General features: G+C 43.0%; 1 protein-coding gene across 1 annotated transcript; it reads right to left on the bottom strand.

The window, feature by feature from the left end:
- Positions 1-1,343: 1,343 nt before the first annotated feature.
- On the bottom strand, positions 1,344-6,395 carry LOC119922464 (olfactory receptor 10AG1-like). Its single transcript, XM_038742275.1, has 3 exons — positions 6,335-6,395; positions 5,916-5,996; positions 1,344-2,281 (listed from the first exon to the last, which is right to left on the bottom strand). The coding sequence occupies exons 1-3, from the start codon at positions 6,393-6,395 to the stop codon at positions 1,344-1,346; spliced, it is 1,080 nt and encodes a 359-aa protein (XP_038598203.1).
- Positions 6,396-15,088: the final 8,693 nt, after the last annotated feature.

The following is a 15,088-nucleotide window of genomic DNA, read 5'->3' as shown; positions in this document are numbered from 1 at the left end:
GGATCATTGGCCCGGGAATTTGGGACTGTAGCTGTTCAGGTAGATCTAAACTATTGGTTTAAGACTCTAGAAACTTTAGTTCTGTTTACAAGGTTCAACTCCCGCAACCATCCACTTGGTGCTTGAAATATTTGTGAGGATTCAGATCCCAAATGGATTTTTCTTCTGAAAAAAAACCTTTAAGAAATTATATCTGCCCTAAGCAGACTTGACAATCACATAATTATACCTCCTTCCCTTCCCCACAGCACCTGTATATATGTATATATGTTTGTACATATTTATTACTCTATTTATTTATTTATTTATTTTACTTGTACATATCCATTCTACTTATTTTATTTTGTTAGTATGTTTGGTTTTGTTCTGTGTCTCCCCCTTTTAGACTGTGAGCCCACTTTTGGGTAGGGACTGTCTCTATATGTTGCCAACGTGTACTTCCCAAGCGCTTAGTACAGTGCTTTGCACACAGTAAGTGCTCAATAAATGCGATTGATGATGATGATGATATTTGGTTCATGGGATTAAATCAGGAGTGTAAATATGTACATATTCATTATTCCATTCATTTTATTATGTGTTTATACCTATAATTCAATTTATTTATAGTGATGCTTTTGAGGCTTGTTAACTTGTTTTGTTTTTCTTTGTTGCCCATCTCCCCACTTCTAGACTGTGAGCCCGTTGTTGAATAAGGATTGTCTCTATTTGTTGTCTGAATTGTACTTTCCAAGAGTTTAGTACAATGCTCTGCACACAGTAAGCACTCAATAAATATGATTGAATGAATGAATGAAATATGATTGAATGAATGAAAGTAAAAAGAAAGTTGTGTAAACTATGAGAAGTCAATTTGAGCCACACTCAGTGTAGTTTAGTACTTATTTACTCTTAGGCTCCTTAGTCAATTAATCATTACATTTAATTTCTGTTTACTTGTACTGATGTCTGTCTCCCCACCCTGCCCCCAAGACTGTGAGCTCCTTGTGGGCAGGGATTGTCTCTCTTTATTACTGTATTGTACTTTCCCAAGCTCCTAGTACAGTGCTCTGCACAAATTAAGTGTTCAACAAATACGATTCAAAGAATGAATTTAATTGAGGAGCAAATAGAAGTAAAAGCAAGTCCCACATACTGGATGTCTGACCACGTGAAATATACAAAGATTCCTATTTTGAAACAGTGTCACCCTGGATGAAAACAGTGAATATCGAAGGCATATCTGTATTCTCTCTCGGTTTTTGAAGTAACCAGAAGGTGGATTTCTAGGGACCAGGAATAGAGTTTCTTGGAATGCATGCATGATGACCCAATAGGAAAACAGCTTTCTAGTTTAAGTGACTTTAGAATAACTGTGACAGAAACTTTTTCAGGGCAACAGTCACCTCCTTGTTTCTCAGACTGTATATCATGGGGTTAAACATTGGTGTTACAGTGGTGTAGAACAGAGACAGAAATTTATCCACATCTGCTGAGTGCCTTGACTTGGGCCTTAGATATGTGATGAAAGCAGATCCAAAGAACGAGGTGATAACTATGAGGTGGAAAGAATAGGTGGAGAAGGCTTTGTGCTTGCCCGTGGCTGAAGGTAACTTCAGGATGGTGGAGGTGATTTTTACATAGGACACGAGTATCAAGAGAAATGGGGCTGTTCCAAAGAGCAGAGATACAGCATGGACTGAGAGTTCATTCATAGCTGTGTTCCGACAGGCCAGTTGAAGTATTGGTGGGATATCACAGAAAAAATGGTTCAGCTGGTTGGAATCATAGAAGGGCGGGGAGAATATCTGATACGTCTGCCCTATCTGGACTGGAATGCCACCGATCCAGGAACCAGCTGCCATCTGGAGATATGCCTTGTCATCCATGATGATTGAATACTGTAGGGGGTTACAGATGGCCACATACTGATCATAGGCCATCACAGACAGGAGGAAGCACTCCGTGGTTCCAAACATAAGAAAGAAATACTTCTGGGCAGCACAGGCTGAAAAAGGAATCACTGTACTTTGTGTCCAAAGGTTCACCAGCATTCTGGGGAGAGTCACAGAAGTGTAACCCACTTCTAAGAAGGACAAATTCCTAAGTAAGAAATACATAGGGGTATGGAGAGCTTGATCAGTTTTGGTTATTAAAATGATTAAGCTATTTCCCATCATGATCATCATGTAAATGACTAAGAATATTGCAAAAAGAAAAGTCTGCAGTTTGGGAGCGTTGGAGAATCCCATCAGAACAAACTCTGTCACGGTGGTGTGATTTTGTCTTGTAGGTTTCATCTCTAGAAATAGCAATGTCAAAGAATGCAAGTCAGGACAAAGCATCATGCACTGATCCTCAATAGAAGAGCAAACAAAATCAACCAATCAATGGGATTTATCAAGTGCTTATTATTTGCAGAACACTGTACTAATCACTTGGGCGACTACAACAGAATCAGTGGAAACATACTCTGTGTATAATGAGCTTACAGTCTAGAAGGAGAGACAGATATCAATATGAGTAAATAATTTATAATACAAAATTTAAAGATATGTACATAAGTGTTGTGGGTTTGAGGTGAAGTGATTATGAAATATCCAAAAATCACAGATCCAAGTCCATAGACACAAATAACAGGTATTTCAATAAAATGCATATGAAAGGAGATGGGATTAATTAGCTTAAAGAATTTTATGGGAGAGTAGGATTTTCGGAGTATGGCTTTTTTCTCCCTTGTTGCCTGGGTGAGAACTAGGCTATTAGCCTCCTTTGGAGTGTGAAAACAAAGATAGACCTAACATAACCCAGCAGTCCCTTTCTTCAGGTTCCCGGTTAATTTTCCAGCACTGAAGCAATGATGAATGCTTTATGCCTTGAGCTGATTGGACATCTGAGAAGGAATGACAGTAGGAGCTCTAAACTGAGTTTAAAAAATGAAATATTTCAAAGATACAGTGTAGCAAAAATGCAAAAAGGGTATTGAGGATGGCCAGCTGGGAGGAAGCAGGAGGACAGATCAGATGATTGTGCAGACATTAAAAATGTGGTGACTTTAAGAGGGGAAGTTTCAAGGAAACCAGGGTACAGAGGGTGAAACTAAAATAAGGGCACACTCTACATAGGAAATTCACCAATGCTTCCAGGAACAATCTTTTCATGTACTCAATTAGGGGGGAATTAATAGTCCCTCATTAATTTTATCAGTCATACCCACATAATGCATGTATATGTGTAAGCATGCATATTCAAATTAGCACAATTCCATACTGAAAATGTCCCTAAATTCAACTGGTTAAGGGTAGAAGTTACACATTTATTTTCTGAGATCATGAACTCTGTTTAAAGGATGAAGCAGAAAATGGGTTGGAGAACACATCCAAACTAAATAACACATGTAATGGCAAGAATTCTGAAGCAGAGTTATCTTCCAGTATGTTTAAATGCTCAGTGAAAACATAGAATCAAACAATCAATTTTGTTTTATTGAGTGCTTATTGTGTATGGAACACTGTACTAAGTGTTTGGGAGAGTACAACATAACACAATTGGCAGACACATTCCCTAACTCAGAGTGGCATACAGTGTAGAGGGGAAGACAGCCACTGGTATAAATGTTATGGATCTGTACTCCCTATGAAGTGACTGTCCATGGATCCATATTAACTAAGAAATTTATTTAGAAGTAAATTTACAAAGATGTGCTAGAAATTGCTCTGCCTCCTCCCAAATCTAACCAAAAGTCTGAAACAATGAAGTAACTCAGTGTTTTTTAAGACTCATATGGAGAATTGAGGAAAAATTCTGACACATGGCTCAGATTACCAATATTATGAAGATTAAAATAAATATCTTATACAATAAACTTAAAAAGAATAATCCTGTAAATGTGTGGGCAGGGAATGTGACAATTTATTGCTTTATTGTACTTCCCCAAGTGATTAGTGCAGTGTTCTGCACACAGTAAGTGCTTAATAAATATGATTGAATGAATAAAGGGGTGAACTGTATGCTCCATTAGCCAGCTAGCTGTGCTTTAATCTCTTCTATCTGCCAGCAATTTTCTCAGAAATAAATTTGTGTGACTTGATTTGATTTTCACCAACTTCTGATCCAAAACAATAAAAACGTTAATAAAGTTAAAAATTAGAATAACTGTTTACTACTACAACAACAGGAAGGAGTTGAACAAAAATCTCTAACATGTTGAACCATCAATAATGCATAATTTTTTATCTTATCCACTCGCCTCAATGAAGGGGAAAGAAAGATTCCTCTCCGAGTTTGGAGGTTTACTCTGCCGATCAATTAAGACAAGAAGTTTAATTGGACTGTGGTGCGTGGTTCCCTAGCCGGAGAGATAGTGTGCCCCTTTAAGCATAAGATTCCTACTTCAATCCAAGCATGGCTAGCATATGTATAACATAATTTAAAAATCTTGGACTTCCATTTTGGACAGGGCTAATGTTTTGTAAGGATGAAGACTGATTTTACTTGTCAAAATAGTGGTGATGCTAAGCACTGGAGGTTCAAGTTTGAAAAAAAAATTGACCTTTAACAACTCCAAAAGATTTGTATTCCGTTGCAGCACTCCATATATTTTTGAAGTTTCTTACCTATAGAGTGACACTTTCCCTGAAAAACTGAACCAAGGCAATAGATGAAAGTAGTTATTGGATAACCTTTCTATTAAAATTACACTGCCTTTTACTGACTACTCCATAAAAGTCACTTAAAAGAAATCTAGGTTTAGCATCACCCTTTGTAGCATCACCCTTTGTTCTTGTAGCTCTTAGCGTATCTTCAGTTTCAGTTGAGTATGTAGAGCTATCCCATTCAAAGACAACAGTTTTGACGATGAGATTGAATTTATGAGTGCATGTCACACTGAGAATGAATTACACCATGTGCACCTGAAAATATAATAATTTCTTGGAGGAAATAGAGGTATATTTTAAAGCTGGGAATGTTTAAATATGAGAGGTCAGATCAAAAATATTCCCTCTGTTCCTTAGGGATGCCTCCACCCCTTGGGCATTCCTTGAAGGTTTTATTGAAGTAATGCTTATCCTGGTTTGGGAGGGCCATTTTCTGCCACCTTTTCTTCGCTAGAAAATCTTTCAAACTTCAAAATACACAATCCTCATTCTAGAGCAATAAATCAAGAAGCCATGGTGGTTGCTGTTTGATTTAATCTGGGCCCAGCAATACAGTTCCTCCAGTAGTGTTTTGTCTATGTCCTCTAGAGGAGACAATCTTTTTGTTCTAAACTAATTAGCTTGTAAGCTTCTAGATGGCAGAGATCATGTCTACTTACTCTAGTCTATGCTCCCAAGTGCTTTGTACAGTGCTCTTCACAGATTGAGTGCTCAATTAGGCCCACTGATGGCTTGATTTCCAGTAAGGCTTTAAGTACTTCAAGGAAAGATTAACTCCAACCTCAGTGGGAGATGAAGCAGTGATCGTCAAAATTAAGCTTAGCAGCCAAAAGGACAGAAATGCCCAGTCATCTGAATGTTTGCTGGATGAAGAGTTTCACCCTAGGATAACCACATTTTTCTGATGTAAGAAATGATTGTATTAGTTTTTACCAGAAAGCACATAGATAGGGAACAGATTGTTCTCTAATTTCAATTCCCAAACTGAAACTTTTTCTGGCACTCCCAAGAGAATTTCATTTCTTTTCTAAAGTTTTTCTCTAGAGTTTGCCGAATTCACATAGTGCCAGTGGTCTCTGCTTGTAATAGGACAATGATAACTTTGGCATTTGTTCACTGCTTACTATGGGCAAAGGCCTCTACTAAGAGCTGGGGTAGAACAGATATTTAATCCACTATTTTATAGATGAGGAAACTGAGACAAGGAGAAGTTAAGTTACTTGCCTGGGATCTCAAACAGGCAAGGGGCGCAGTTGGAATTAGAACCCGGTGTCCTACCTCCCAGGCCCTTGCTCTCACCACTAGAGCCTGTTACTTCTGAAGACAACTCTTTAGAAGAACCATCCAGGCTACTGTTTCCTGACCAACCAATACTCCAAATCTTATTAACCGTTTAACCACCTCTTGCACCTGGGTGCCAAATTATTATGTAGTTATTTATTTAGGGCAGTTTTCATTTCTTGCATCATATTTGAAAAAAGCCCCTTGCCTTTGCTATTGCAAATTACTGTTTAATACATCAACGATTTCCTTGGAGGCCGAAGGTTTTCTGTGGTTTCACTGAAGAGAGTTTACTTTCTGACTAGTGCTTAATTATATTGGGTTCTTCTGAGATAAGATTTTGGTATCTATGGAGCAAGTATGATTATTGAATGGAAGAATACATCTATTACCAGGTTTTCAGTAATTGATTTTACGAAACTGGAATTTAAGGTGATAAAAAGTTGTGCTGGACTCAACTTTCAGAAATGACTTCATAGAGGAGGTGGGAATTTAAAGATGCTTAAGAAAGGAAGGGAGGGAACAAAATCCATGGCACTGATCTCAGACCAGCTTGTCGGACCCCCAAATGACATCCGGTGTTCACAGATAGAGGCAGTCAGGGAGGGTAATTTAGAGAAACAATGTGGCCTAGAAGCAAGAGCACGGGCCTGGGAGCTGGAGGCCCTGGGTTATAATCCTGGCTTTCATGGTGGGTGTCCTTGGGGAAGACAATGAACCTTTCTGTGCCTCACTTTCCTCTTTAAAATAGGAATTCAATTCCTGATCTCCCGCCTACTGTTAACTACCCCCTTCTCCTGGAAACATTACACTATCCCGGCTTCACTGACACTGTCCTCTTCTGGTTCTCCTGGGAGGAACAGGGACTTTATTCAAAGTCATTTTCTTGTATGTTCCCAAGCATTTAGTATGGTACTTGGCACACAGTATGTCCCAATTATTATTATTATCTTTATTATTACTATTAGTAGTAGTAGTAGTATTCCCATGAATCTGCATGATTTCTCTTGTGTCCTGTACTTTATCCCTCCTGAGGTTTGCAGCTCCAAAATAGGAAGAGGTTGGTCAAGACCCAGAGGTTGCCTGAAGCATTAATTCTTCTTGGCTGGCAGGTTAAATCCAGCAAGAAATTTTCTGTCATCTTTTGAAATTGCATCAGTCTTGACGATTTTCCCATGCCTGTGCACTGCTGACATCTGATATTTCCAACAGATAAAACAGTTTGAGGGTATAGAACATGGGCATTCACCTTGCCTTTTTTGTGTCTCATTAACTCAAACTGAATATTGTTGATACTATTAGGAAAAAAATACTTTGCCCCTCAATAATATTTAATATTATTTAATTATTTAATATTTAATATTAAATAATATTAATATTATCATATAATATAATGGCTTTCAGCTGGAACCATTTAGAGAACAGCTCAAATTTCTGCAAGTCACTTAACGTATCTGTGACTCAGTTACCTCATCTGTAAATTGAGGATTAAGACTGTGGGCCCCATGTGGAACAACTTGATTACCTTGTATCTATCCCAGTGCAGAGAACAGTGCTTGGTACATAGTAAGCACTTAACAAATGCTATTTTTAAAAATGTGGTTCTAAGTCGAGTTGATGAATTTCAAGTTTCTAACTAGGAGGTTGGTGAGGTGCAGTAGAAGGGAAAAAGGCGATTGAGTGCTTTGAAGCCAATGGAGAGGAGTTTTTGTTTGATGGGTTGTGCAGCTACCAGGGGTTCTTGAGGAGTGGGGAAACACGGCCTTAGGATTTTTGTAGAAAAATGATCCGGTTAGGAGAGTGAAAATTGAACTGGAATGGGGAAAGGCAGGAGACAGGAAGCTCAACAAGGAGGCTGATACAGTAATCAAGATGGGAAAAAGGAAGTGCCTGGCTTAACATGTTAGCTGTTTGGATGGAGAAGATAGGGCAGATTTTAGCAGTGTTGTGAAGTTTGAACTGACAGGATTAAGTGACAGGCTGAATATGTGGAATGAGAGAGAGGAGTCAAGGATAACACCAAAGTGACATCCTTGTGAGAGAGGAAGAATGGTGGTGCTTCCTACAGCTTTCTGACCTTGGGGAAGCCACTTAACCTCTTAGTGTCTCGGTTGCCTCTTCTGGAAAATGGGAATTAAGACTGTGAGTCCCACGTGGGACAATCTGATTATGCTGTATCTACCGCAGTGCTTAGAACAGTGTTTGGCACATATTAAGTGCTTGCCAAATACCATTATTACTATTATTATTACAGTGATGTTAAAGTCAGGAGTATGACAGGGCTTGGGTGGGCAGATTAATAATTCTCTTTTGGATGTGTTGCTTGAGGTGATAGCAGGACATCCAAATAGAGATATCTTGAAGACAGGAGGAAATGTGAGACTGAAGAGAGGGAGAGAGAGCGGGGCTAAGGATGTAGATTCGGGAATCATCCACCTAGAGGTGGTAGTTGAAACCATGGGAATGAATGAGTTATCCAAGAGAGTGGGTGTAAATGGAGGATAGAAGGGGATTGAGAAATGAATCTTGAGGGACCTACACAGTTAGGGGGTGGGAGGCAGAGGAAGCATCCACAAAACAGACTGAGAATGAGCTACCCGAGAGTGTAGAAGGAGAATCAGAGGAGGACAGTGTCAGTGAAGCTCAGGAGAAGGGGATGATCAACACTATCGAATGTAGCTTAGAAGCAGAGGGGGATTAGGATGGGATAGAGGCTATTGGATTTGGCCAGGAGGAGATCATTTGTGATCTTTGAGTGGGTGGTGAAGGGGAGGGAAGCCAGATTTGAGGAGGTCAAAGACAGAATTAGAGAAGAGGAATTCAAGACAGTGGATGTATACAACTCACTCAAGGAGTTTGGAGAGGAATGGAAGGAGGGATATGGGGTGATAACTGGAGGGAGCAGATAACCGGGGTTAAGGGAGGGTTTTTTAAGATATGGGAGACACGAATAAGCATGCTGGAAAGCAGTGGGGAAGAAGTCATTGGAAAATGAACAGTTGAAGATAGCAGTCAGAGAAGGAAGAAAGGAGGGGGCAAGTGCTTTGATAAGGCGCAAAGGGATAGGGGCCTATATGCAGGTGGAGGGGTGGATTATGAAAAAAGCAGGAGATCTTGTTTTGAAATACCACTGGGAAAGACGTGAAAGTTTAATATGGGGCAGGAGCAGGGAGGGACTGATGAAGGGCAGGGGAGTTTTCATTCATCCATTCAATCATTTATTGAGCACTTACTGTGTTCAAAGTATTGAATTAAAAGCTTGGGAAGTACAACTGAGCAACAAATAGAGACAATCCCTGCCCACAACAGGCTCACAGATTTAAGAGAGTTCACAATTTTCTCAATAAAGTAGGTGGCCAGGTCATTAGGGGCAAGGGGTAGGGGAGGCAGGGGGAGGAGGAAGCTCAACATCTGGAATGACTGATGAGGGCATTGGGCATGCTGGTCAATAAGGAAGAAGAAATTATTTTTCCAGGCAGAGTTAAAACACACAAGGATGAACTTGAGGTGGATGAGGTCAGCCTGATATCTAAATTTCCTCCAGTAGTGCTCTGTGACTCTGTGCTCTGTCTCTCATGCACAGGAGTAAAGGAAGTGGACTGTGGTTGATTCAGAGCTGTGGATCATTGGTTTGAGATCGATGAAAGGATAGTGGAGCAAGGGAGTTAGGTTCATTCACTCATTCATTCATTCAATCGTATTTATTGAGCGTTTACTGTGTGCAGAGCACTGTACTAAGAGCTAGGGAAGTACAAGCGCTGAAATCCCTCTCTCTGATCATAATCGTCTCACCTGCCTCCTCACTCACACTCCTTTCCCCTGTAAATCTATATTACTCCCTTATAGAGATCTCTGCTCTCTCGACCCCATCCACCTTTCTGAGGGCCTCACGCCCCACCTCGCCTCCCTATCCTCTTTACCCAGTCTTGATGATCAGATTACTGCTCTCAACTCTACCCTTTCTACTCAGCTAGACTCACTCACTCCCCTTTACCTTCGCCGCTCTCGTACCTGGATCACTGCCCTGGATCACTGCCACTGTCCGCCTCCTTCGCTCTTATGCTCGAGCTGCCGAACGCTGCTGGCAAAAGTCTAAACACCATACCAACCTCGTTCAGTTCAAGGTTATCATTTCTTGCCTTAACCCAGCCCTCTCCTCTGCCAGACAAAACTATTTCTCCTCCCTTATTGACACCCATGCCCATCATCCCCATCAGCTCTTCCGTACATTCAACTCCCTTCTCAGGCCCCCGGTTCCTCCCCCTCCTCCTTGCCTCACCCCCAACGATATGGCTTCCTACTTCATTAATAAAATTAAATCCATCAGGTCTGACCTCCCCAAAGTCGCCCCCCCGCCCTTCTCCAACACCCCGGCTCCCAACGCTCTCTGTTACTCTCCCATCCTTCCCAGCAGTATCCTCAGAGGAGCTCTCCTCCCTACTCTCAAGTGCTACTCCAGCCACCTGTGCTTCTGACTCCATTCTCTCTCATCTCATGAAATATCTCGCTCCGTCCCTTCTCCCCTCCTTAACTTCCATCTTCAACCGCTCAATCTCCACTGGTTCCTTCCCCTCTGCCTTCAAACATGCCCATGTCTCTCCCATCCTAAAAAAAAACCCTTTTGACGCCACCTCACCTTCTAGTTATCGCCCCATCTCCCTCCTAACCATTCCTTTCCAAACACCTTGAACGAGTCGTCTACACGCACTGCCTCGAATTTCTCAACACCAACTCTATCCTCGACCCCCTCCAATCTGGCTTCCGTCCCCTACATTCCACGGAAACCGCCCTCTCAAAGGTCACCAATGACCTCCTGCTTGCCATATCCAACGGCACATACTCTATCCTAATCCTCCTCGACCTCTCAGCTGCCTTCAACACTGTGGACCACCCCCTTCTCCTCAACACGCTATCCAACCTTGGCTTCACAGACTCCGCCCTCTCTGTGAGCCCACTGTTGGGTAGGGACCGTCTCTATATGTTGCCAACTTGTACTTTGCAAGCGCTTAGTACATTGCTCTGCACACAGTAAGCGCTCAATTAATACGATGGATTGATTGATTGGTTCTCCTCTTATCTCTCCGGTCGTTCATTCTCAGTCTCTTTTGCTGGCTCCTTCACCTCCTCCCATCCCCTTACTGTAGGGGTTCCTCAAGGTTCAGTTCTTGGTCCCCTTCTGTTCTTGATCTACACTCACTCCCTTGGTGACCTCATTCGCTCCCACAGCTTCAACTACCATCTTTATGCTGATGACACCCAAATCTACATCTCTGCCCCTGCTCTCTCTCCCTCCCTCCAGGATCGCATCTCCTCCCACCTTCAGGACATCTCCATCTGGATGTCTGCCCACCACCTAAAACTCAACATGTCCATGACTGAAGTCCTTATCTTCCCTACCGAACCCTGCCCTCTTCCTGACTTTCCCATCACTATTGATGGCACTACCATCCTTCCCGTCCCACAAGCTCGCAACCTAGATGTCATCTTCGACTCCGCTCTCTCGGTAAACCCTCACATCGAAGCTGTCACCCAAACCTGCCGGTCTCAGCTCCGCAACATTGCCAAGATCCGCCCTTTCCTCTCAATCCAAACCGCTACCCTGCTCGTTCAAGCTCTCATCCTATCCCGTCTGGATTACTGTATCAGCCTCCTCTCTGATCCCCCATCTTCCTGTCTCTCCCCACTTCAAGCCATACTTCACGCCGCTGCCCGGATTGCCTTTGTCCAGAAACTCTCTAGGCATGTTACTCCCCTCCTCAAAAATCTCTAGTGGCTACCAATCAACTTATGCATCAGGCAGGAACTCCTCACCCTCGGCTTCAAGGCTCTCCATCACCTCGCCCCCTCCTACCACACCTCCCTTCTCTTTTTCTACAGCCCAGCCCGGACCCCCTGCTCCTCTGCCGCTAATCCCCTCACCGTGCCTCGTTCTCTCCTGTCCCGCCGTCGACCCCCGGCCCACATCATCCCCCTGGCCTGGAATGCCCTCCCTCCCCACATCCGCCAAGCTAGCTATCTTCCTCCCTTCAAGGCCCTACTGAGAGCTCACCTCCTCCAGGAGGCCTTCACAGACTGAGCCCCCTCCTTCCTCTCCCCCTCTTCCCCCCTCCATCCCCCCGCCTTACCTCCTTCCCTTCCCCACAGCACCTGTATATATGTATATGTTTGTACGTATTTATTACTCTATTTATTGATTTATTTTACTTGTATATATTTATTCTATTTATTTTATTTTGTTAATATGTTTTGTTTTGTTCTCTGTCTCCCCCTTCTAGACAGTGAACCCACTGTTCTGTAGGGACCGTCTCTATATGTTGCCAACTTGTGCTTCCCAAGCGCTTCGTACAGTGCTCTGCACAACAGTAAGCGCTCAATAAATACGATTGAATGAATGAATGAATGAATGAATGAATGAATGAAAGTTGGCAACATATAGAGACGGTCCCTACCCAACAGCGGGCTTACAGTCTAGAAGTGGGAGACAGACAACAAAACAAACATATTAACAAAATAAAATAAATAGAATCGTAAATATGTACAAGTAAAATAGAGTAATAAATCTGTACAATCATATATACAGGTGCTGTGGGGAGGGGAAGGAGGTATGGCCAGAGGAGGGGGAGACGAAGGAGGGGGCTCAGTCTGGGAAGGCCTCCTGGAGGAGGTGAGCTCTCAGTAAGGCCTTGAAGGGAGGAAGAGAGCTAGCTTGGCAGATATGCGGAGGGAGGGAATTCCAGGCCAGTGGGAGGACGAGGGCCGGGGGTCGACGACGGGACAGGTGAGAACGAGGCACAGTGAGGAGGTTAGCAGCAGAGGAGCAGAGGGTGTGGGCTGGGCTGTAGCAGGAAAGAAGGGAGGTGAGGTAGGAGGGGGCGAGGTGATGGAGAGCCTTGAAGCCAAGACTGAGGAGTTTTTGCCTGATGTATAGGTTGATTGGTAGCCACTGGGGATTGCTGAGGAGGGGGAGTAACATGCCCAGAGCGTTTCTGCACAAAGATGATCCGGACAGCAGCGTGAAGTATAGATTGAAGTGGGGAGAGACAGGAGGATGGGAGATCAGGGAGGAGGCTGATGCAGTAATCCAATCGGGATAGGATGAGAAATTGAACCAGCAGGCAAGTAGTTTGGATGGAGAGGAAAGGCGGATCTTGGCGATGTTGCAGAGGTGAGACCGACAGGTTTTGGTGACGGATTGGATGTGAGGGGTGAACGAGAGAGCAGAGTCGAGGATAATAATAATAATAATAATAATAATAATAATGTTGGTATTTGTTAAGTGCTTACTATGTGCTGTTCTAAACGCTGGGGGGATACAAGGTGATAAGGTGGTCCCACGTGGGGCGCACAGTCTTAATCCCCATTTTACAGATGAGGTAACTGAAGCATAGAGAAATTAAGTGGTTTGCCCAAGGTCACACAGCTGACAAGTGGCAAAGCAGGGATTCGAACCCATAACCTCTGACTCCCAAGCCCGTGCTCTTCCCACTGAGCCACGCTGCCTCACTGAGCCACGCTGCCTCCAGGATGACACCAGGGTTGCAGGCTTGTGAGACGGGAAGGATGGTAGTGCTGTCAACAGTGATGGGAAAGTCAGGGAGAGGGCAGGGTTTGGGCGGGAAGATAAGGAGTTCAGTAGAGAGGATGATGTTGAGGACATCTATATGGTTATCAAGGGAAGGAAGTTTGGGCAAGGAGGCTAAATGGGGCGTGATGATGAGAAAAATGGACAGAGTCAAAGTATTGGAGGCCTCTGTTGGGGAAAATATATGTGGGTAAGAGGTGTATCGGAGTAACGGACATTAAGAATGTTATAGTCAGATTGATGGATTTCAGAGTTGGTGAGTGGACAGATTGAATAGTGACTAGAGTTGATGAGATCAATTGGGTGTCCAAGTTGGTGAGTGGGTGAGCAGGGGTGAAGCAGGAGGTCAGTGGAGTGAAGGATGATAGAAATTGGACAGTAGAAGGGTCATCAGGAACATCATTGTGGATATTGAGTTCCTCAGGGATCAATGTACAGATGGAGAAAGTGAGAAGGAATGTGAGAAAGGGATCATATTGCTTCTGAAAGTTGGAGATAAGGCACATCCCTGTCCCAGGTGATGTTCGATGGTTCATGCCAGTTTATGGCCTTTTGCCAGAGAGATCTTAGTGTCCTAGAGCAAGTCTCTGTACCGGGTGATGGCCGATGGTCTACATACGTTTATGGCAGCTAGCAGAAATCTCAGTGTCCTCAAGCTGGTCCCTGACCTGGGTATTGGTTGATGGTCCACACTGGTTTGTGGCCTCTTGGAAGAGAGATCTCAGTGTCCTTGAGCAGATCTCTGTCCCGAGGTGATCTGTTCCAGTTTGAGATTTCTCGGAGGAGAGGCTACTAAGGATTTACTAAGAAAATTCATGAGTTACAAGGTAGCCCAGAAGCCTGGTATTATGGGCTGAAAAGATTGTAATTCATATTTACCATCCACTCTAATTAAAACTAATTACTAAAAAGTGAAACAACCAAAAGCAACGTATGTATCATGAAACCTAACCCTGATGATTGGTCAGACCTAAAGAAGAGGGCACCAAAGGAAAACTAGAGACCAAAGATTCAGAGACCATGAACGTAAGAAAGAAGTCACAAACTAGTTGTTCAGGAGACTGAAAACAGACTCATTCATTCATTCATTTACTCTGGAGGCAAGGCTTTTGAAAAATCAAAATGCCTAAATATTCAGGCAAACACATTTTACATTTTATCCCCAGCGTACACAATGAAAAACTCAATGATTTCACGTCTTTTAAGGATAAAAGATACAAGCATCTCATGGACACCATTTATCCTAATGGAGCTTTTCATATAATCCCTTTGCTTCCTTTGTTGTAAGCAATGGCCTGTAGACCACCTCTCAGAGGTCACCCCAAAACATCAAAGAGGCCTTATCGTGTAGAACCTGAGCCTATCAAGTCAAACAGGGCAGAACAGTCCTCCTTCAAGAGTGTCACCCATCGCACAGGGACGAGTTCATTTGGGAATTGGCAGAGAGAGAGAGAGAGAGGGAGAGAGAGAGAGAGAGAGAGAGAGAGAGAGAGAGAGAGAGAGAGAGAGAGAGAGAGAGAGAGAGAGAAATCGGGGACAGAAAGCCTGAGTTTTGTACAAAATTTATCCCGTGAGATGGACTGAATTA

The sequence above is a fragment of the Tachyglossus aculeatus genome, unplaced genomic scaffold (genome assembly GCF_015852505.1).
Source record: "Tachyglossus aculeatus isolate mTacAcu1 unplaced genomic scaffold, mTacAcu1.pri scaffold_102_arrow_ctg1, whole genome shotgun sequence".
Taxonomy (NCBI): Eukaryota; Metazoa; Chordata; class Mammalia; order Monotremata; family Tachyglossidae; genus Tachyglossus; species Tachyglossus aculeatus.
Note: the sequence above shows the minus strand (reverse complement) of the source record. Positions and strands in the feature narration are given on the sequence as shown.